We start from the raw sequence: 24,957 nt of genomic DNA, 5'->3' as shown, positions 1-24,957 counted from the left end.
TAACGAACTTTCGGAACAACGAACCTTATTTCGTTTTTGGATTATCGAACCTTTCGGAGTAACGAAACTTCGGAATAACGCCACAAATGTACGGATTAACGAACCCTTTTTCGTTTTCGGATTAACGAACATCGAGGTATAGGCAATTTACGTGTTTCGGAATTACGAACCTTCGGAATTACGAAGTGTAACCCTATTTATCCATGGAGTTTCTTTTTGTCGCACTCTCTTTTTCCTAAGAGGTGCGTGTTTATTCAAAACTGAACAAAATTTAATGGACCGAATTTCATAGGAAATATTAGCGTCTGTTTCAGAAAGAACATCTTGCCAACACACATCGCTCAAGTCGTTCTTAAAATCGCTTTTATTCAATTTCTTGAATAGGCCCACATTATCACACACAGATGGAGATGAGCAGATCAATATAGTGATCGCTCATGCGTCATGCCTAGTGGAATGACATCACAAAAAGTGATTTTGTTATGATTTGAGTAATATATAACATCAATAAGTGTTACAGGCCTTGCGATTCATCTCCCCTCACTCAGTCGCAAGCCAGTCGCAGACCAGTCGGGTCGTAAGGTGTGCGGTGGCCTTTAGATACCCATCTTTATCATACAAATAGGTACCAAAAATGCTTAGGATACACCTTACAGACCAGAATATAATCTCTCTTTATCTGTTTGATGAGATAGGCCTCGTTATCCTCCTTATGAGTCACTACAAACAATATTAAACAGCTAGGTACCTTTTCCCCTTTTCAGGTCAGTATATTACAAATTTCAGCTCGCGCCTCTCGCTCGCATAAATTGTTTATTCAGATAACATCCTGATCACTGGTATAAAGTGCAGAATGCCAAGTTTTCAGATAAGAAAATCAACCATGTTCGACTCGCGCTTCGCTTGCAATATTTGGTTGGTGAGATAATGCATCTTTCTTACGAGTCACTGCAAACAGTCCTAAACAGTTTCCTTTTCCTGTTTTCAGGCAAGTATATTACAAATTTCAGCTCCTGCCTTCCGCTTGCAGTAATTGTTTAGTATCTACTTAGATACGCATATACAACAATTATTCTGAGCTTTATTTTTTTCACGTCTGAATGCATACAATAAAAAAAAATGTGATCTTACCCTCGCATTAGTTATTTAAAGGTCCGATCGGGGAAAATGTAAGGAATTTTTTCTGTCCCTCCCCCCCCCCCCCCGTGTTTGCGAAAGCTGGATCAGCCCCGGGAAGTAACGGAACTGATCATGAACTGCAAAGGGTTCACTCTTTTTTAATTCGGAACCCCCTCATATAAAATCCTGGCTACGGCCCTGTCCACCGTCTACCTAAGATATACCACTTAGGCCTATATTTCATTATTATATACAACTCAAATACAAGACAAAACTTAATACTCCGCATACAAACTATTACAAGAAATTTTATATTTTCATGGAAATTGACGTCTATTCCCATATTCAAAAATCAAACTAGAACCTATAAAATCTCTTAACTCTGAATTTTTACCTCTGCCATCACTACCCCTTCCATTTTACCTCTGCCATTTCTACCTCTGCCATTACCACCTCTGACATTATTATGTTAGCCATTATTACCTCTGCAATTTTTACCTGTCATCATTATACGTCTGCCATTATTACCTCTGTCATTATTTACACCGAACCCGCTTGGTCATTGTGTATGCTCATGCTCGGTTGCAAAATATCACGACCTGATGGTTTTTCGATTCTTTGAGTGCTCAGGGGCAAACTGGTGTGTACTGTAGTGATAATTTTTCATCATTAAAAATGGGTAGATGTTGTGACATTCTTTCTTCTTCAAGTGTACCTGTGATGTTGTGCCTCTTCATGTCAGCTACGGTGCACGTTGGTATCTTAAAGGTGATTGGATTATATATCAGGGACATCAGCATTGATCTTGAAACTACATCAGCCGATATGGGAGTTGCACTTGGTCTCCTGAATACCTTCGTTTACATACCGAGTAAGAAAAAAGTCTTCCTTATCATTTAAACTTATGTCGGTTCTGATAAAAGTGTATAGATGAATCATACATCAGATCACTGCAACTTATGGCAAGTAATACCTCAGTCACATTACGGGGGCTTACGTCGAGTCGAAAACAGCCGTTTAACATTTTTTTTAAATACTAGTTACATACTGTAAAGGTGGTTTAAACAACAAGTGGAGCGCCTCTGGCAGTCTGACCTGCATTACGCGATTCAATATAGCAGCAGTGCTGACTTTGAAAACTATTCACAAAAAACACCATTCATATTTTAATGGTTAGCAGACGATGCTAGCCTGCTAGTATATAGTATACTTACGCAGACCCTATTGCAAATCAAAATCAATTCCGGACACGATATTCGCTTCCTCAAACTGTAGCTATATTATAAATATCAGTAGGCACAGCTTTATAGTACAAGAATATTGTTACTTTCAACATTAAATGCGTTAATTAAGTTTGTTTGGACTGTATTAACTGTTTCAAATGAGTCATAAAAAAGTAATAAATTATACATCAAACTGTAGGTAATCTATTTAGCATTGAGATGACAATCAATCTCGACCTTTTTCACACTTAGTGATACTCCAGTGGAAAAACAAAGATGCCAATGTCTCGAAAATATGAGTGGTTTCAGACCGTTTGCCATAGCAAGAGTTGTGAACATGGACACTTTCAAATGAACAGCGAGACGTAAATAGTGAACTAATTGTAATAATATTTACATCAAATTAATGGAATTGCATAAAATTTTCACACTATCAATCTGGTGTGAGATTATTAATATAAAGATATACCCAGATTTCTGCAATATTACGTTCATGAAAACCATTGTTCCCTGTGTTGAAGCTGTGTGTGTGGACTTTCGGACACTCAAATGCACGCGACTGACCATTATGAATGATACAACTACGTGCATTGACCTTAAATGACATTTGACCTTGATCATGTGACCTAAAACTTGTCAGTAATACTTGATTACCCCTATATGTCTACAATTCATAAACAATATCCATAAACTTTTAAAGTTATGACAGCAATTACCTCCAACATGGTCTAGACCTTAAATGACCTTTGACATTGGTCATGTGACCTGAAACTCGCACAGGATGTTCAGTAATACTTGATTACTCTTATGTCCGAGTTTTATGAATCAGATGATGGTAATAATTATTCAACAAATACTCCCAACTTGGCCAAAGTTCATTGACCCTAAATGACATTTGACCTTAGGCATGTGACTTGAAACTCAGGCAGGATGTTAAGTAACATTTGATTACCCTTATGGCCAAGTTTCATGAACTAGGTCCATATATGTTCTAAGTTATGCTGTCATTTCAAACACGTACATTCGGTTAAGATTTGATGTTGACGCCGCCGCCACCGCCGTCGGAAAAGCGGCGCCTATAGTCTCACTCTGTTATGCAGGTGAGACAAAAATGGATAAAACGGCTGTTTTCGACTTGCCGCACGGCCGCTGTAGAGCAAATATGAGGTATTATGCCATGACTGGGGAGCTTCCATAGAAGAATAAAAACACTGTCAGTGGGTTATGCAATCAGCCAGGTGCGTTGCTATGTCAGTGCATATATATTGTTATTCATCAATCCGTCCACTATCCATATGGTCTAATTGCCATTTCGTCCACTCACTATTTCGTCTAATAACCAGTTGGTCCAATATCCATTTAATCCATAAACCATTTGGTCTAATTGGATAATTGTTAATTGGGTGAAATAAATCAAAAGAAAATGAGCATTAGTCCAACTGGTTATTAGACGAAATTGTCATAGACGAACTGGCGATTAGACTAAGTGATTATTGGACAAAATGATTAATGGACCAAATGGCCGTTAGACTAAATGTTGATGGACGGAATGGCAGACTACAAATGAAGGTAGACCATGTGATGAGTGGACGAGTTGGCAGTAGACGAATCGGCAGTTTACACAGGAAACGTATATTATTTTGTTGTTTAACCTGTCTGAAACTTACGGAGCCTTTAAAGTGCCATCGACTTGACGACTTGACGAGATACTTTATCTTTCCATGCATGTCAACATAATAACCTTATTATGTCGACATGGCAAGATACGTTATATCGACAAGTCGACTTATAAAAAGTTATAAGTCGACATGGCGAGATACGTTATCTCGCCAAGTCGACTTATAAAAGGTGATATGTCGACATGGCGAGATACATTATCTTGCCAAGTTGACTTATACAAAGTTATATTTCAACATGGCGAGATTTTTTATCTTGCCAAGTCGACTTATCAAAAGTTATATGTCAACTTGGCAAGATAGCGTATCTCGCCATGTCGACATATAACTTTTTATAAGTCGAATTGGCGAGATAACGTATCTCGCCATGTCGACATAATAAGGAAAGTATGTCGACAGGCAAGATGAAGTATCTCGCCAAGTCCTCAAGTCGATGGCACTTTTAAGGCTCCGTATATTTCTATGAATTAGACTTTTCCACTTTCATTTGGCTTCTCCATTCTCTTTATTTTCATTGGTTGATTTTGTGTAATTTGAATATGTGCTAATTTTGTAGTGCAATTCTGAGTTATACTGAGGCAAGGAAGCCCAGCAAATAAAGCAGTGCACTACCACACTTCATCGAGATAAGTTCAATTTTGTTCCTTATATACTGTATTATTTTCAACCCCACAATAAAAAATGAACTTTGTGAGAAACAGTTCACTTGTACGGAGCCTTTAAAGTGCCATCAAATTGACGACTTGGCGAGATACTTTATCTTGCCATGTCGACATAATAACCTTATTTTGTCGACATGGCGAGATACTTTATCTCGCCATGTCGACATATACCTTTTTATAAGTCGTCTTGGCGAGATAACGTATATCGCCATGTCGACATAATAAGATTATTATGTCTACATTGCAAGATAAAGTATCTCGCCAAGTCGTCAAGTCGATGGCACTTTAAAGGCTCCGTAGAAATAACCAATAAGAGATAGAGGATGGAGATGAATAAGATGTTGGGATGATTACATAATAAGAATGTTGAACAAAAGAATCAGATGTGAGAATGTAATGAATGAACACATCTGAATAGGAAAGGAATGACAGGAGAAGTTGGTTGAAAGTCAAATGTTAATGGATGACAACAGAAGCATCAAGAATGTAAACAAAGCTGAACTAAATACCAAAGCTTGAACTATAAATAACTAAACTATTAAAGTAAACCAAATGTCAAAATAACAGTCCTATATACATTATCATACAGAAGGGAAAATGCACCGGTTACTGATGTGACGAAAAAAAACAGAAAAAAAACATAGGTCTTAGGAGGGGGAATGGTATAGAATATGTATTGAACTCATACATATTATGTAATTCATAGGACATTGCACCTATAGGTTCCTATACATAAGTGTATTTTAGTGTAACATTGGTGTAATGATCTCGAGGACGCTTGGAATTACAGGAGTGAAGGCATGCAGCTCTGAAGCCGGCGCTGGGGCTGACTTCAAAGCATCCATAGTGGCCTATATAAGATTTCTTATTTCATCTGCGATACACAATCTGACCTTTATGCTCTAAATTCAAGTTCATCATTCAAATACATAATATTACCTATACGTATAATGCATGGTAGAGCCGTTTCAGATGGGCAAATAATTTCATTGATCTCGGGCGCCAGTCTGCGGCATACTGTGTTTGGAGTGTTTTGATTCCAAAAGGCTTGTACACAATAATAAAATGCGTGATTTTATTTCTTCTCTCCAGATTAAGAATTAAAGCCTCTAAACTTCTAACACAAAGAGATATCACAATTCAGGGGCCGCGGAACGGTTTTCAAAGTGGGGGGGGGGGGGGCTGAGCCAAAAGTGGGGGGGGGGCTGACCATGCTAAAAATCACAATCATATGGTCAATTTTACGTTTTTGTACACGGTTTTGGGAAAAAGTGGGGGGCTGAAGCCCCCCCGGTTCCGCGGCCCCTGCAATTAGCTTTCCCTCCTTGCTTTTATTGATGAAACATACAGTTTTTGAATATTTTTGCCATATTTTATTTCCCGCTTCTTCTGGCCAAATAAATAACAAAACCTAGTCAAGAGCTGCAGGTCTCCATCCATTAGAGCACTAAAGAACTGTCAAAGCGATTTTCCTGCAAATCGTTTTTTTTTTAAATCGAATTCATTATCTGGAAATGAAAAAAAAACACCTTTCTACAAACCTTAGTATTCACAAGCCCCCCTGACTCAATATGAAGTAACGTATATCAGACCGTTAAGCACGTTAAAGTCATTTTTCAATAACCCGCTATTTATCATTTTTAGCCAAAATACAGCTAGCAAGCGGTTAATATGCATGAAACTTACATTGTTGTAATTTGTAGCTTATTTGTCAATGTCACGTAGAGTTTCCATTTGTCAATTTCACGTAGGGGCCTATAACTCGGTCTGATTTTTGTAAACATGCTATTTTGTTATCTTTCTCTTCCCCGAAGGTCCATTAATTGCCACCCTCTATCGGCATCATTCAATTCGTCGTCCGCTACTAATATCTGGAGCGTTTCTTCAAACTTCAGGAGTGACGCTATTTTCAATGGCAACAACAAATGTTCAAATGAGCGTCTGCCTATCAGTGACAGGTAATCAATCTAATAAATGTTCTAGACTGTTTTCCTTTATCTAAACATTTACCATTTAACAACGATAACCAAGGGTCGGTGGCGGATCGGGGGGGGGGGGCACATCCGGCCCGCGAGCCCCTGTAAATTCTTACACAAGTGTGCCCCCCCCCCTTGAAAGTCACAGCGTATATTTTTATGGGAATATGCCGGTTATTCACAAGTGATGACTTTTTTGAGGTTGTCAAATTATCCTCGGGGAAAATGTGCCCCCCCCCCCCATTTCCCCTTTTGGAAAATCCTGGATCCGCCCCTGTCATGGTTAATCTAAGTACAACCCCAGTGACGCCGTCGTGTAATTACGCAGCGGGTATAAATGGGTGATCAAAATCAAATTTAATACTTAGTAGGACCCACCTTCTATCGATACTTAAAAAATCAAGTGCACACCTAGTTACCAAGAATGAATATGGTATTTCCATATATTTTGAATGCAGGATAAAAGAGTACTGTCGATTAAATGCCTTGCTCATGATGGGCATAGGTACCGTAGCCGGGGATCGAACCGCGGACATTCAAAAATCTAGTCATGCGCCTAAAATAGACCACTCGGCCACGGGTCCTTACCCGTAAATTTAATGCCAAATGTACCCCCACACACACACACCCCTACACCCTCACACACCCACTTTCACTTTAGGTCCATGGCCTAACTGAGTATGCTAATGAAAGCGGGTTCTTATTCAACAGGTTCGTTTTCATGCAGTTTGGTTGACAAGAGTGCTGCTATAGTAGAATGCCGTTTTTCCATAATCGCAACAAACATATATGTTTTTGTATAGTTATATAAACATCATTTTCCATTCATATATTGGGGGATGTGTTTGTCCCACCCCCTGCGTTTTTCCTCAGGGGAACCCTTCGATTTTCATAGCTTAACATTTTTTTTTTACTTTATATTTTCAAACATTGTAATGGAAGCTTTATAGTGCCATCGACTTGTCGAGATGATTCTCAAATCGCCATGATAACTATAACAAATAGTTTTCGCTCAACGACGCGGAATGTATCCTACAACGCAGCAAATGTATTGAAAATGCAAGTCAAATCACATTGAAATTTTTGTCGAGGGTCGGTAAGTCGGAATAGCAGACTTTGTCCGAAGTTTCAGAGCTGACGAAAACTCGCAAATGTTTCTTTTGTCCAGAGGCAGGACGAAACTGCTGTTTCGATTCACCGACCCTCACTGTCATATTTAATTGCTGCGTTGTAGTATTCATTCCGAGTCGAGGTGCGAAAGCTCACTCGTGGTCGTGCGAATCGGTTAAGTCCAGACTGTGCGCAAATTGAGGAATTTCCTTCGGTCTGAACACTTCAAACATGTTTAAATAACACTTTTGAAGGGCACGCCAATTATGCCACGAGTAATGAATTATGATTTACGATACTTAATGATCTAAAAATGTTGCTTAATCTTTTAATTTAAACCATGCAGGATTAACGAGCATGATTTTTAAAAGAATGCTTTATTTTCATTGAAAATAATACTTTTCAAGCGCCTGTTATAAAATAAAATCTGTCTTGCTGATTTATCTTATGTCTAATAGGTCTTGGAATCAGTATCTTGCTAATATGTTGTATAGTGACACTACATCATGTGGCTAGGGATAACTACAATCTGCGTTTAGGACTCGGTTTAAGTGGTTATGGCGCCGGTATGGTGCTATTCCCGCTTTTGGCTGAATTCCTACATAGCCCTTACGGTTGGAGAGGTGGACTTCTCATTATGAGTGCCTTTATAGCACACGTTATTCCATGTGCTGCAGGAATTACAACGGGGTTAGATGAGAGGAGCATACGAAAAAATGAATTAGAACCAATCGCAAGCTCATCTACAGGAATCATTGACCAGGATATGAATAGAGAAGACACCGAAACAGCGCGAAGCTCAGGTGAGATTTTTTTTTATAGTCCGGTAGAACCACTACATGACCGTCAAGTTTGGTATATAATTATGCATTTTTTGTTGTTGCTCAAATGGTGGTAAAGGGTGTCTTCTTTAAGAATCCGAAGAGTGCTACCTGGGCACCCTTGTGTATTTTTTGTTATTGACGTCATAAGCCACGCCCATTTTTTGCATTCCTCTCAATTATGATTTTTTTTTCTATTTTCCATAATAAACGTATCATGTTTGGTATCAAATTAAAGCTAATGAAAAATGAAATGTAAATATTATATTAATCGCATGGCATTTCAGCCATACAGGTCATTCAGAGCAATCAGAGGTCATTAAAAATCATAAAAAGTCACATTGGGACACAAAAATTAAGGTAATACAACTTAATACGGAGCCTCTCATGTTTTGAAAGCTAACATTAAGCTTTACTATCATATGCATTTTTATTTTGCTAAAATTTGTACTTGAGGTTGTATATATTAAGAATCTGACGGTTGCCACCTTGGCACTCTTCGGCAATTATTTTATTGACTTCATAAGCCAACCCCCTTTTTTCACATGATTCCTCTTAATAATTGTGACTTTTGTATTTTACAGAATAAACATATGATGTTTGGTATCAAATTAAAGCTAAGGAAACTTCAAAAGTAAATATGGATCTCATTTAATTCAATGTCATTTAATGTCATAAAAGTTCGAATTGGTTTTTCACATAATGCAGAATTTCGTGTTATGATACAAAGAATTCGAGTATTACATGCATTTTTGCAATGAAATTTGTAGTTTAGGGTGGGATCATCAAGAATCTGATGGCTGCTACCTTGTCATCCTTGGCCATTTTTTTTTTCTCACTTTATGTACCCCATCCACTTATCACATAAGCACATCATTTGGACGGGAAATTACCGATCTACACATGCTACATGTAATATGGAATAAACATATCATTCCAATGCAAATATATGGATTAGCAGACATTGAGAATATGTACAGGTAATTTAAAGGTCAGTTTAGGTCTTGAAAGGTCAAATTGGTGCATAAAATAAGAACATACACTTAAGAACATGATTGAATCTCTTGTTTTGAATACATGAATTGGTGGTTATCCCTCTTCTCTTGTTTAGAGATGCCATGCCAACAGAAACCAATCATCAATTGCAGCTTATATTGGACATCATTATCAAAAGGCTGACGTGAAAACCATGCATTAGTTATCTTCTGAAGATATCACCGTAGAAGGAGCACTTGTAAATTTCCACTGTCGAAAGATACATTTATCATGTTTATTTTATTCTGCCAGAATTGTTTTAGGGATTGTATTAGCTTGCTTCAAATTGAAGGGAAAATAATTGACATTAAAGACAAGTCATGAAAGCTAGGACATAATGTTGGCTGTGTACTGGGAATGGTTGTGATACCGAATACTGTATCCATTCGGCAAGTGAAATATCAACATATGATGTTTGTACTTGCTGTTCAGATAAGATATAAATCTATAGAACCTGATGCAGAAGAAGTGAATTGGATTTAAAAAAATAACTGCGATTTATACCCTCTCTTATTCATATACCATGGAAATATAACAGAATATCTCATAGTACTTAGCATTTCTTCATATTAGTTAGCACGAAGACAGATGGTCCAAAGATAATAGTTTTCCTCTAAGTCAGCAAAAGAGCATGTCAAATGGGGCTCGTCTTTAGGAGAACTACCCTTTCCATGTTTGAATGGAAAGTTTAGGATGTTCCTTTACTTGTTTATTACATATTGGTTACTCCCAAAGTAAATAAAATATTGCATATTTATTTTAAAAAAAGAAATAGTGAGTGGAGGACATCATCGACTCTCTTATTTGCATGTCACTGAATTGTGCATATCACTGTTTTGTGTAAAATAAATGAAACTTTAAAATGTAACTTTCTTAATTTACCTCCGATTTTGATGAAATTTTCAGCGTTATGCTAGTTTGGTTTTTCTCGATTTATTCAAATCAACATTTTTATGGGGTGAACTTGACCTTTAATGACCTTTAAATGTCCTTTACATGGCTAAAATGCCATATGAGTAATACATTTAAATTTGATTTGTCATAATCTTTAATTTTGATACCAAACATGATAAGTTTATTATGTGAAATAGAACAATCATAATTGAGAGCATTGTGAAAAAGTGGGCGTGGCTTATGACGTCACCTTTCGTATTCTTGAAAAAGACACCTTATACTACAACTTTGAGCAAAAAAATGCACATATACCCCACTTGACGGTCATTTCGATCATATCTACCTGACTTTATCGGGGAAATTACCCCCATTGAAATCTAATTCTAGAATTAACGATTCCTTTCAAAGTGCAAACATCAGTTTCGCAAGGAACTTGGCAGTTTTGATAAATTTCCACATTATGACACTTTCGTTGGTAATAGCAGCCAATCGAAACCAATGATTCCATGATACACAATAGCGATTTATAACACTTCATTTGACAAATCAACATATTAAAGTGCTACTTAAGCTACGGGGGAGCGGAAAGGCCTAGGCGGCATGTGCCCCAGCCCGCTACCACACACATACAAAAAATGTGTGCCCCCCAAATGAGCTTTACAAACCTGGGGGGTGCCCCCCCCCGAAATACTTGAAAATGATCCCCATATTATAAATTCTTTGAATTGCCAGGACTTTTTTCAAAGTATAAAGTTGTTATTGATAAGCATTGTATAGATAGGTAGTTTTATTCATGTTATACTTTATATAACAAGCTTACAAAAGAAAAACAAAGCAATGAAACACTAAAGATAAGTTTCATAATGTGAGAAAATACTCAATTTATCCACTATTTCTACATTTTACGTTTACAGATAAGTGTAGACTGATGTGTGTGTGGGGGGGGTGGGTGAACTTTAACTTGGCAGTGAAAAAAAAACAATGTTATTGTTTTAATTGAAGTAGAGTGGTTTGGGGATATTTTTTGCCTTCAAATAATCAAATGTTTCAGACTTGACTCCATTCATAATCATTATACAGTGCGTATCAAAAAAAGTTTACACTTGGAAAAAATCCTGTAAAACTATACATTTGTAATATCCTGAAGATTTTTCCACATTTCAACATTGGTACAGGATACAGATCCATTTAAGCAAATGACGATATAACTGTCGAAAAATATTTCCGCTTGAGTGAGCATTTACTTTTGAAAAGTTAGTGGAAAATGATTTGCGCAAAACTTTGAAATAGTTATGCGAATAAAAGTAGACCTTAATCATGAAGAACACGCGGAATTTAGCTAGTAAATTGATTTGAAGATATCTTTCACCCTTTTTAACTTGCTTCCTTGCCCAAAACACTTCGAAGAGTGCATTGCGCCCCACCCCACTCCCCTACACACCGAGGCCATCGTGACGATATTCGCTTTACACTGGGCTGTGATTTACATGAAATATTGCTTAGGCTTGATTTTCATTTTGTTAATCATTGTCAAGCTTGGAAAAAGTGTGGAGAAACAAGTATTAAATGAAAAATGAAATTTAAACCCATTTTAAATGATAAAAACTTAGTGAAAAAATGCTGGAGATGACTGATATAAACTTTTGTTCAGATTCAGTTATGTCCTCAGATCCAGCTGGCACAAAATGGGTATAGGTTGTGCGTACTAAGTGTTGACATTACAATTTGGGTGGCAAAATTTTTACATAATGCTTGAATGTATCCATTTTATTTCAATTGACTATAAGTGCAAGGGAAATGTATGAGAAATGTTTCGCAGGGTAAGTTTGATTTCGCCCTTTCACCTTGACACAGCATTTCTGCGAGCTTCACAAAAATGTGTAACATTCTGTCAAAACTTTTACTTTCATTGGATGGATGAGACCCAAACCCAAGATTATATGTGAAAAAATTACCCACATGTATATTTTTCAATTCCCAGGGCTTTTTCAAAGTGTAAACTTTTTTATACGCACTGTATATTTTTGTGGGTTTGGGGAGAGGATGTGTGTGATGGTGTGTGTGAGTGTAAATGTGTTTGTGTGGGGTCGTGTTCATTTTAAAAAAATATTCAATGCCCTCTACAAAATTAAAGCCTCCTCCCTCCCTGCTGAAAATATCCTAGCTCTATGCCATTTGTTGTTTCATGCTCCTTAAATTATTTATCTTTCTTTTGCAGAAGGCAGCCGATTCGGGCATGTTTCGGTTATTCAAAGCATCACCAATACCATCCGTCAATCTGATTTTTACGTGGATCCTGTATTCAATGTCATATTCGCTCTAAATTTTGCCTTCTACATGGTGACCACTGGTTGGTATTCCTTTCTTGTACCCCATGTTCTTCAAAGAGGAATTTCTGTCAAGAATACCATTATCCTGACTTTCGCAGGAGCAATAGGGAATACTTCTAGCAGACTTGGTGTAGGTGTCGTAACAAATCACCTCTTCACACCTATTGATGTCTATATCTTCGTTACAATCCTGAACATCGCTGCTCTCCTCGTCGATGTGTTTGTAGCCAATTATTACATTATGTTGGTGACAACTTGCTTCTCTGCAACGGCAATTGGAGGGAGAGCTGTTTTGACATCACTTATCGTGAGGGACAGGGCATCTTCCGACAAATTTGATATAGCGTTTTCACTCATCAGAAGTATATCCGGAATAGGAATGTTTGTTGGTGGATATTTAGGTGGTAAGTAAAAGTGGCACGAATTACTGTTCAACTTGTTTAGAAAGAGATCGGTTCGGTTAGCGTTCTATTCACTCGTTTCTCTTGGGGAGGGGTAAGGCTTTCAAATAAGTATAGTTTCATTGCTTATGAAAAATTATTATCAACTGAAATGTAGACTTTATTTGATAACTATATTTTTTTTTTTCATTTTTACTTCCAGGTTTATTGGCTGATACTTTCTCATCTTTCAACGCTACTTTCAAAATGTTAGCAATCTTGGTGATGAAATGCAACCCGAAACCGAATTCCTCCTGACATTGCAGTAAGATATTCTCACTGCATTTATTTATGTCAGTCACTTAATAATCGGTCATCGAATCGATACCGTGGTCTTTATAAAGGCCAAGTCAATCTCAACAATGAGTCAATTTAAATAATAGGACAAAAAAAGCAAGTCAAACTCATCGAAATCGGATGCGAAAATCGGATGGAAAATGAAAAAAAAAGCGATTAAGATAATCAAATATAGATGAGGAAAAGGGCATTTATTGATGATCATGCAATATCGTACATGAAAAAAACAGCCACAGCTTGAACTTTCACGTTTATGACAATATTGTTGGCACAATATAAATATCGTAATAAATAGATTATAAAAGAAATACAATTAAAAAACTAGTGAACATGTTAAATGAAATGCGTGGTGGACAATGAGAGAATATAAGAAGGTAATAATGGTTTTAAAAAAAACAACTGGCTTAAGAGAAGAGGAGACTGGCACTTGTGCGAGTAAAGTTTAGTGATGACAAAGTGACTGCATGAGGGGTGTCCCGGGGGCACGTTTCCGTTTTACACCCTGGCGAATGCAATCTCCGCAAAAATAGCTACAAAGCGACTAGTGAAGAGTCTACACACGTCGCTGGTTTCGGTTTCTCCCATATCTCTATGGTTTCTCCCTACACCACTGCACACGACATTGAACTCCAGCACAGAGTTTTGTGGCTACATACACGGCCACGGCACTTGATGTACGTACATAGAGCAGTCATTAATTAAATCCGAACATACTTTTGCAGTGGCGTTTGTATAAACAAGGAGGTGAAAAACCTAGAATTCGGGTAATAGCCAAAATTAATTTAGTAAGCAGTAATAATAATGATAAGACAAGAATAATAACAATAGTACAAAAACGAAGAAGAATCTACAGCATGTAGATTAAAGTCCAGTTGTTTCCACTTATAATTGTTTCATGATGATTCTAAAAGACGAATTAAAATAAACTAGAATCTTGAGTTCTACTCCCGGGGGGGGGGGGGGCACTCAGTATATAATGCATAGTGGGTATGTGCCGCGGAGGGGACCCCCATTTTTACACTCAAATTTCCGTTCCAAGGCATAGCAGTTTTGTCTTATTGAGAAAAAGAACAAAGAAAGCCGCTCCAAAGCATAGCATTTTCTTCTTATCGAGAAAAAAGAAGAAAGAAATCCGCTCCAAAGCTTAATTCGCATATTTTCCGTTACGCCGTTCCGGTGTAGCGGCGGATTTGGTTCCACCGGCGGATACCGTATCCGCCGGCAGATATCGTTCTAAATGGCCGATATCGTTTTTAATCGGAACCATATCCGCCGGGTTTGACGCGGCTTGATGTTTGCAGATTTGGTTCCTCGGCGGATTTGGTTCTATTGATTATACGTGTAATATTGATTTGGACAGACAACCCGATCGGCAGCGCGCGCATGCGCGGCTCGGCAATGTCGATCGCAATGGGGGGGGGGGATTTTCGTCCGCCTTTAGTGAATTTTTATTCATGGGCAGATCCATACAGCTTTTGACAAAGGGCTCGATGGGGGTGAGGATTTATAGGAGAAACAATGTCTCGATATGTATTACGTAGACCTAGCTGACACATACGCAAAACTATTTATCATTATAAGATTTTGATGAAATTTTCATCATTTTGTTTTGTGAATTTTTATACTATTTTCAGTCCGCAGTATGCATCGATATCTTTAACTGTGCTTTTTCACACCATGTTTAGTGTCAGTTTGCCAGACTGTTTGGCGAAAATTTGCACCCCCATATAGGCCTATAGGTTTTTGAAACTACAAATGTTTAGAAAAATTTCAACAAGTTAAAATTTTCATATTTCAAATAAATGATGCAAATTAGTGTATGAAAATATGTTTTGCTGTTAACTCATATTATTGCTTGTAGAATGCTAATTTTTGGTGAAAACATAATTTTTTTATTTCTAACAAACATAAAAAAGGAATGTCAGAATATTTAATCTAATATCTTGTGAAATGTATTTTATTGTGATTTTTATACGGTAAATAAAACCAAACCAAACCAAAAAAGAACATGATTAATTTCTTATGTAGTTTATTGAAGGCCTATTTTTAAATTTTCATGTATTTTTTTTAATTTGTTTTTTTTTTATTCTTTTTTTTTCAATGTTAAGGAATCTGAATTAATTAATTTGATTTGATTTGATTTATTGTTTTTTTCTGCATCCATGGAACATTCGTATGATACATTTTCCATAACATAATAAACATAATATTCTGTTAGCATTTTTGGCATGAATCATAAATAAAGTGTACTAAAAAAATTATTCCAGACAAAAATGATTAACTACCAAATTATTATATGATATTCACAATTTGCAGGAGAAGGATTGTCATCATAAGCAGATTGCTTGAAGAAAAATGACAAACCCAAACTAAAACTAATTAAATTAATTAATACATTTATAAAGCAGAATGGGCATATATTTTTAAATACGAAACATCAATTCATGCAATATTTTTAGTATGAAGATGAAGATGATAAAGGTAAGGGTGACGGTGATATGATTATTGAAGGGGACCGGAAGATCACCCTGACAAAAGTTAGATACGCCACGTACTGTTTGGTGCTCCCTAATTTACCTCTCAGTCATCTAATTTTAAGATCAATATGGGATCTTTAGTGAAATATAATTTCTCCTTTATATCTTTTGTTTCTTTTACTTTACCCCCTCCTGGCTTTCATCTCTTATTTGTTTGCCTTTCTTTCTGTCCCTGCTCATTTCGCCCCTTTTGCCTCTTTTCCAGTTTCCTATATCTGGGGCGTATACGCGTGGGTGATATAGCACCAAAAAGGAGAAATAGAAAGAGGAAGGGGAGGGAGAGAAAAATAGAAAAAATATACGAGAAAATGTGGAGGAAATAATAGTAATACATTGGAATTTCGTAAATCAAGAATTTCATTTGCAGTGATCATTATTTATACTTGCCTTTAGAAAGCTTATTACAAATACTGATTTTAATTATCGAAACTGCCATTGTTTCTCTTTATTTAATACTCTGTATTAATCATAATTGATGCATATTGTGCCCAATTTATCCCCAAAATTGTGATAAGAAGGAGTTTTCATACTGCAATAAATTAATAGGTATAAAATAAATTAACAAATGCATGTTATTTGATTACAAGCATTATCATATCTTGGGGTAAATTCTTTGTATACTTGTAGTGCAGTAGACATTGAAAGTTTAATGAAGACTAAATGTGGACTATTTAAAGACCCAGACCAGACCCCAAAAGTTGACAAATCAGTCAAATCGAAAGCTATTAATTCAAACTAAAAACAGAAATGCAAGTTTTATGCAGTCATCGCTTACAGCTGAATATTTTGCTTAAGAATAGCTCCAATTATCGGGTTTCGAAAATATACTTTCTTGTAAATATGCTTTCACCGGCCTCCGTCGCACCGAGACCGTGACGTCATGTAGTGTTAGAAGTGGTGTAATTCCATAGAGTTGTAACAAGACAAGTGGAATGCCTCTGGCCGTCTCACCTGCATCACGCGATTCAATATAGCAGCAGTGCTGATTTTGAAAACTACTATAACTCGCACAAGATGTTCAGTGATACTTGGTTACTCTTACATGTATTTCCACGTTTTATGAACTACATTAGACCAATACACTTACATGTATAGAGATATGATGGCAATTCAACAAATACCCCCAACGTGGCCAAAGTTCTTTGACCTTACATGACCTTTGACCTTGATCATGTGACCTGAAACTCGCACAGGATGTTCAGTGATACTTGATTACTATTATGTCCAAGTTTTATGAACTAGACCAACACACTTTCAAATTTATGGCTGTAATTCAACAAATACCCCAATTTGGCCAAAGTTCATTGACCCTAAATGACCTTTGACCTTGATCATGTGACCTGAAACTTGCACAGGATGTTCAGTAATACTTGATTACTATTATGTCCAAGTTTCATGAATCAGATCCATAAACTTTCAAAGTTATGATGGTAATTAATTCAACAGATACCCCCAATTCGGCCAAAGTTCATTGACCCTAAATGACCTTTGACCTTGGTCATGTGACGTGAAACTCATGCAGGATGTTCAGTGATACTTGATTAACCTTATGTATAAGTTTCATGAACTAGGTCCATATATTTTCTAAGTTATGATGACATTTCAAAAACTTAACCTTAGGTTAAGATTTTGATGTTGATTCCCCCAACATGGTCTAAGTTCATTGACCCTAAATGACCTTTGACCTTGGTCATGTGACATGAAACTCAGGCAGGATGTTCAGTAATACTTGATTAACCTTATGGCCAAGTTTCATGAACTAGGTCCATATACTTTCTAAGTTATGCTGTCATTTCAAAAACTTAACCTCAGGTTAAGATTTGGTGTTGACGCCGCCGCCGCCGTCGCCGTCGCCGCCGCCGCCGCCGCCGCCGCCGCCGTCGGAAAAGCGGCGCCTATAGTCTCACCCTGCTATGCAGGTGAGACAAAAATGGGTTATTTTCCCCTTTCAGATTACGCATTTTATTTCTTCACTTCTATCACATAGAGATATCATAAATATATTTTTCTGCAAGCTTTAATTGATGAAATCTACCGCTTTTGACTAGTTTTCTCGTACCACGTGACGTATGTGAATGAAGGATATCGCGATAGCGCAAGAACGATATCTTCCGAAGAGAGTGGCCTTTTTTGGTACTGAATCCGCCGGAGTAGAACACGATCCGCCGGCGGATTTGGTGCCTAGAACAGTATCTGCCAGGCGCAGGATCTGCCGGTACACCGGCCGTATTGAGCTGCTAAAATGAGCCGCAATTTTGGTGAAAAGCAGAGCGCTGTCCGACCATCGCCTCTGCGCTAGCGCACCCGGCGCCCGTGCCGTTGGGCTAGCTGCATACACGTATGCCCGTTCCATAGGGATGAATACGCACTCACATGCAGGCGACCCGTTCCAAGGACCCCCGTTTTCACAAAAATGTGTAGTTCCGAAGCCCGTTCCGAGGACCATCCTTTTTACAATAAGCCCGCTCCAAGGCCCCCGTTTTTTGTCTCGCCCGCGGCACATACCTACTACTTTTTTGGTCGAGTGCCCCCCCCCCCCCCGGGGTTCTACTACTCATATGCCTACTATCACCGATACTACTACTACTGCTACTGCTACTAACTAGTATATTTTAATTCATCGTTTAGAATCATTATGAAATGCATTGGAAACAACTGGACTTCTACATGCTGTAGGCCTACTGCTTACTAAATTAATTTTGGTTATTGCCCGAATGGTAGGTTTTTCACCTCCTTGTGTATACAAACGCTATACTGCAAAAGCATGTTCGGCTTTAATGGGGATTTATAATTCATGACTGCTCTCTGTACATGAACTGCCTTGGCCGTGTGACCACTGATCTCTGTGCTGGAGTTCAGTGTAGATGCGGTGCCGGTGGTGTGGGGAGAAACCAGCGACGTGTGTAGACTCTTCACTAGTCGCTTTGTAGCTATTTTTACGGAGATTGCCTTCGCGAGGCCGAGGGTGTAAAACGGAAACGCGCAGCCCGGATCGGTACTAGTCTACAACTGTAGACCCACATCTGCAGTGTGTGTATCACAGCTGATTCAAGGAGTCTGCATAGCAGACTAGGTCTACTAGAGCCTGCAGATCTGGGTCTACAACATGTTTGACCAATGTACACGAAACGTGTACACAAGGCGGAGCTTGCTGAAACCCTCCGTTGCCAGTAGATACCATGATTGACAGCAGATTTGTGGAAGTAGGGGCAAGAGAGGGATTAGGATCCAGCTGTTCTGACCATTTCTTATCTTGTGGAATTTAAACAAATAGGGTATACTCCTCTTTCACTTTTGGGGCTTGCTACATACACATAGGATCCATATACATGCATAGATACATATATGAATGTACTTGAGTAGTCAGGAGATGGAATGGTTTGGATGATAGGTCCATGATGATACCAAAGTCTGTAATAGCTCATGGTTATAATAGCATAGGGCATATTTTGAAACATTTTTTGTTACAGCAAGGAACGTGTATGGAACTAATACAGTATATGAATGTGTAGAAGATGCCCTGATCACCCCCCCCCCCGGGTCTTTTATAAGTGACATGGAATAAACCTTGTCTTTTTCTTTCTTTCTCTTCCTTTCTTTCCTCTTTTTCTTTTTTCCTCTTTTCATTCTTCTTGATTTTTTTTTCTTTTCCTCTTTTCTTCTCTTTTGTTTTCTTTCTTTTTTCTCTCTTCTTTTTCTCTTTATATCTTCCTTTCTTTCCTTTCCTTTCTTCCTTTTTCTTTCTTTCATTCATTCATTTTTTCCTTCCTTTTTTTTCATTTTTATCTCTTTCTCTCTCTCTCTCTTTTTTTCTTTCATTCTTTCCCTTCCTCCTCCTTTCTTATTTTTTCTAATTTTATTTTCATTTTTATTTCATTTGCTCTCTCATTCTTCTTCCTTTCCTCCAATGTCCTGTTTTTTAAAATGTTATTTATCATCCTACGTGTATCTTTATCATTTCTACAATATAATGGAACTGATTGATTAAAGGACAAGTCCACCCCAACAAAACTTGATTTGAATAAAAAGAGAAAAATTCAACAAGCATAACACTGGAAATTTCATCAAAATCGGATGTAAAATAAGAAAGTTATGACATTTAAAAGTTTCGCTTCATTTCACAAAACAGTTTGATATGCACATCTCGGTCGGTATGCAAATGAGGGAACTGATGACATCACTCACTCACTATTTCTTTTGTATTTTATTATATGAAATGTGAAATATTTTTATTTTCTTGTCATTGTCATGGTGAAATGAAGTTTCATTCCTCCCTGAACACGTTTAACATTTTATGCTTCAGGCAAAGAGGTCCTAATCATCAAATTCGTAAAAATTGAAATATTGTGTAATTCAAACAATAAAAAACAAAAGAAATATTGAGTGAGTGACATCATCGACTCTCTCATTTGGATGTAACTGGCTCGTTCATATAACTATTTTGTTAAAAATAAGCGAAACTTGGAAATGTCATAACTTTCTTATTTTACATCCGATTTTGATGAAATTTTCAGCATTGTGCTTGTCTGATCTTTCTCTATTGATTCAAATCAACATTTTTCTGAGGTAGACTTGACCTTTAATGAACCAAATCGTTTTCTAAAGTACAAAATAAGAAATTATATGAAATTATAGCATGCAACATTAACCTTATGTACTACTCACATAAGATATGACTTGTTCTCCTTTCTTATACCCTCTTTATTTCTTCCCCTTCCTTTCCTTCTTGTTATCTTTTCTTTCTCTTTCTCTTTGTCTCTTTTCTTCTTTTCCGTTCCTTCTTCTTACATCTTAATAAATTAAGTTTTGTTTGCCCTGCCATTAGCATTTAGTTTCACATTTTCTTTATAATTCTATTCTTTCGACTTCAATGTTTCCTTCTTCATTAAGCCTATTGTGAATGTTTTGATGTTTTGTTGTTTTGTTTTATGGCTAATATCAAATAAAGATAAATTATATATATTTCATTTACAGATGAGATTCAGACATCCCCATTGCACATGAAATACAGGGGCCGCGGAAGCGGGGGGGGGGGTGACCCCACTTTCAAAGCCGTGTACATAATCGTAAAAATGACCATATGATTGTGATTTTTTGCGTCATCAGCCCCCCCCCCCCTACTTTGAAAACCATTTCCACGGCCCCTGAAATATACACTGTTCATCATCACACCGGACACCTCGGGCCCACCCTGGATCCGCCTATGAAATGCATTTTTTTTTAAGAAGAAGTAGCATACACTACAGCAGTGGCGTACCTAGGATTTTCCACAGGAGGGGAAAATTTGCCCGCCAAAAAATTTGACAAGCAAAAAAAAAAAGAAAGAAAAGGTCCTCAATCGAAAATAAAGGTTTTCGTACCAGAAAAAATATTGACATGCAAAAAAAAAGAAAAAGGCCTTCAAGTTTGTCAGGGGGGGGGGCAATAAAGGTCTTTCAAGCTCGTCAGGGGGGGGGGCAGGGATATGTCTTTTGTATGGGTTGTGGCTCGTCAGGGGGGGGGGCAGATTGCCCCCCCCCCCCCGTAGGTACGCTAGTGCACTACAGCCAATATAACTGGTAAGCACATATTTAACAGACAACAACAAAAATTACCTACTTTCCACAATTCAAATCCAACAAATTAATATTTTGAAACAAAATAATTATCCTTCAAAGCAATGGGGCATAGTACATGTAAGCAGTTTGCACTAATGAGTAAAGCATCAAGGCATATAGCTCCCGGGCATACCAATATGCAACTTTTACATCTTTGGCATCGACATTCCATGTGTTGACAAAGCTAATTGTTTTCATATTCAGTTCATTCAGCAGGATTGGCTGATTTAAATCACGTTGATTTTAATCGCGATTTAAATCGCGATTTAAATCACTGTGATCATTTTTTCAAATCATTGATTTAAAGGTCATATCCACCCCAGAAAAAAAGAGTTTAATTGAATAAACATAGAGAAAAATCAAACAAGAATAACGCTGGAAACTACATCAAAATCGGATGTAAAATAGTTTATGATAACATTTTAAAGTTTCGCTTATTTTTCACAAAACAGATGGGTGTTTTATAAAGCTGTTCGTAAGTTAAGAGCGACTTTAAGAACGATTTGAGATCCTTTCTTGTGGTAAATTGTATATACATTGGCGATGGTTTATCGCGTAAGAAGTGTTCACTAGTCGTTCTTTAAGCTTTATGAACGGCCCCCAGTTATAATGACAATTCAGTGATATGAAAATTAGAGAGTCGATGATGTCACTCACTCACTATTGCTTTTGCATTTTTACTGTTTGAATTATACAACATTTCAATTTTTTACGAATTTAACAAATAGGACCCTCTTGTTTGAACTACAAAATGTTAAAACAATGTAATCCCACATGGTCAGGGAGGAATGATTTTTTTTCATAAAAATATTTCATATTTCACATAATAAAATACAAAAAAAAAATGAGTGATGTCATCGCCCTAATTTGCATACCGACAAGGATTTGCATATAACCATGGTTTTGTGAAATTAAGCAAAAATTTTAAACGTCATTACTTTCTTCTTTTAGATCGGATTTTGATGAAATTTTCAGCGTTATGCTTGTCTGATTTTCTCTACTATTCAAAGCAGCTTTTTGTTGGGGTGCATGACTTTTCCTTTAAATCACTTCCATTGAAACATGTACAAATTATTTGGGATTTTTTATTGTTTGTGGCAGTTTTACTTTTTAAATTAAAAAGAGAAAGATTTTACCAACTTTATATCATGAGAACAGGAATAAATCCTTCATATCTACTCAGAACAATTGAAATCAAATCAATGAAATCAAGTCAATCTTGCAAAACCAAAGATGAACATGTAGCCTACATTATATGCGACCCCTACTCAACTTGTATGTATGAGTAGACTTTGTTAAGGGTAAAACAAATTTCTTGTTTCTTTATGTCAAAATTCAAAAGTGTTTTAGAGGGCAGTTTTCAAGAAAGTAAAGGAACTCTGAACTTATTAGGCTGAATCTCAACATGATAGATTTTTGCCAGGATGGGTTATAACCATGGATCCTATACTAGAAAAAGCCTGTTCAGACATTCTGAGTAGGATTGTGCTTCATTCAGCCAGTTCACTGAAAAAGGTTCAGTAATTAAGTACATGTACATTTATTTTAAAATATGTATGAATGTTCTTGGCAAAGGGCACTAACATGACTAAATCATAACAACTATACATTTTAGTGCCCTTTGCCAAAATGATTTATGTTTGTACATTTTTAAGTGAATATTTTGAATTGAGTACAATAAAAGTAAAAATCGGCAACGTCCCTGCTTACCCAATACACCGATATTTTAACATTTCTATTCCTTTACATGTTCCTGTATTCAAATAAATAGGCCGACACAGTAGTATAAGGGAACCCGTTTTCTTATTTTAGCAAAACTGCTGCTAAAATACTAGTTTTCCAGTTTATTGTAAACGAAATCATTTAAATGAACTTGCAAGTTTGTCAAAACTTTGCAAGCCAATGCTTTGAAACAGTCAAATAGTTCCAACTATGGCTCAAAGAAGAACTTAAAGGAATTGTCCAGGCTGGAGAAATTATGATACATGTATCAATAAATAAAGTAAAATTCACAGAGTAAAATACTGAAATTTGCTCAAAATCGGATAACAAATAACAAAGTTATTGAATTTAAAGATTTCTTTTCGATTATTCCGGTAAAACATTTCTAGGCATGTCTTCATGAATATCCGTTAGTTGGGCTTATGATGGCATATCTCCACTTGTTCTTTTGATTATGATTATGTGAAATTAGGTTTATTAAAAAGGAATTTACCAAGAACTAAAAACAATTGAATTGGCAACTAATTAAGTACATTAGTTATTTATTGCCGCAACTTATTTCATCATAATGGAGACACATTATTTACACATGTATAAAAAAATGAAACAATTATGATTTCATGTTATAAGAAAAAGGAAAGAGGGGATGTGACATCATCAACCCACCAAATGAACATTCATGACGATGTAAATATAACTGTTTTCACAAAATACTGATAAACTTTAAAATACTATAACTTTGTTATTTGTCATCCAATTTTGGTGAAATTTTCATCATTTTACTCTATTTATTTAGATCTGAATATTTTCAGCCCGGTCCATTCCTTTAAGGTTGATACAAACAAAAATAAATGCAGTCGGTCAAAGCTTTGAAAGCCAATGCTTTGAAACAGTCGTTCCAACTGTGGCTCAAAGAACAACTTGGGGTTGAAACAAACAAAAGATAAATGCAGTTTTCTTTAACATGTATGATCTTCAATCCTTGACCTGAAAATAAAATTTTAAAAATATATCTCTTTGGAGAACTTGAATCTCTGAGTCATGGAATTCTTCCAAATAAACTGATCCTCATTAAATACCAAGAGCTTTGAAAATGAGCACCAACTTTGCATGTTTGCAGCATTAGCTGTACCAAGACAGTTCCTTTGAACCAATAAGTAGAAGCTCTCTACATGTACTTTAGACACAGCAGAAAATGTCAGCTTCTTTATGGCTTTAATATTTTCTATAAATTATATTTTGACTGGATTTGATTATGAAATAGTTAAGAATAATTTTGGTGGTGAAATGCATAATTTTAAAATTGATGTCAGTGTGAAGGGTTATATTTTGGGTGTTTGCACTTTGTTAAAAAAAATTTGTTAGAAAAAATCAGATTGAAATTAAAAAAAATCTTATTTAAATCAAATAGATCCGATTTAGGTTTATATAAAAAAAATGCCAACATTTTCATTCAGCATACTTTTGAGTTTGAAAGTACCTGATTATCACATACATTATGGCTGGCATAAAAACACT

General features: G+C 36.6%; 1 protein-coding gene across 1 annotated transcript; it reads left to right on the top strand.

The window, feature by feature from the left end:
• Positions 1 to 1,670: 1,670 nt before the first annotated feature.
• Positions 1,671 to 13,883, top strand: LOC129282766 (monocarboxylate transporter 6-like). Its single transcript, XM_054918631.2, has 5 exons — positions 1,671 to 1,990; positions 6,495 to 6,638; positions 8,225 to 8,569; positions 12,735 to 13,250; positions 13,450 to 13,883. Exons 1-5 carry the CDS (start codon positions 1,795 to 1,797, stop codon positions 13,542 to 13,544), a joined length of 1,296 nt encoding a protein of 431 aa, XP_054774606.2. The 5' UTR covers positions 1,671 to 1,794; the 3' UTR covers positions 13,545 to 13,883.
• Positions 13,884 to 24,957: the final 11,074 nt, after the last annotated feature.

Source organism: Lytechinus pictus, chromosome 2, assembly GCF_037042905.1.
Source record: "Lytechinus pictus isolate F3 Inbred chromosome 2, Lp3.0, whole genome shotgun sequence".
Classification (NCBI taxonomy): domain Eukaryota; kingdom Metazoa; phylum Echinodermata; class Echinoidea; order Temnopleuroida; family Toxopneustidae; genus Lytechinus; species Lytechinus pictus.
This window is presented reverse-complemented; position numbering and strand designations above follow the sequence as displayed.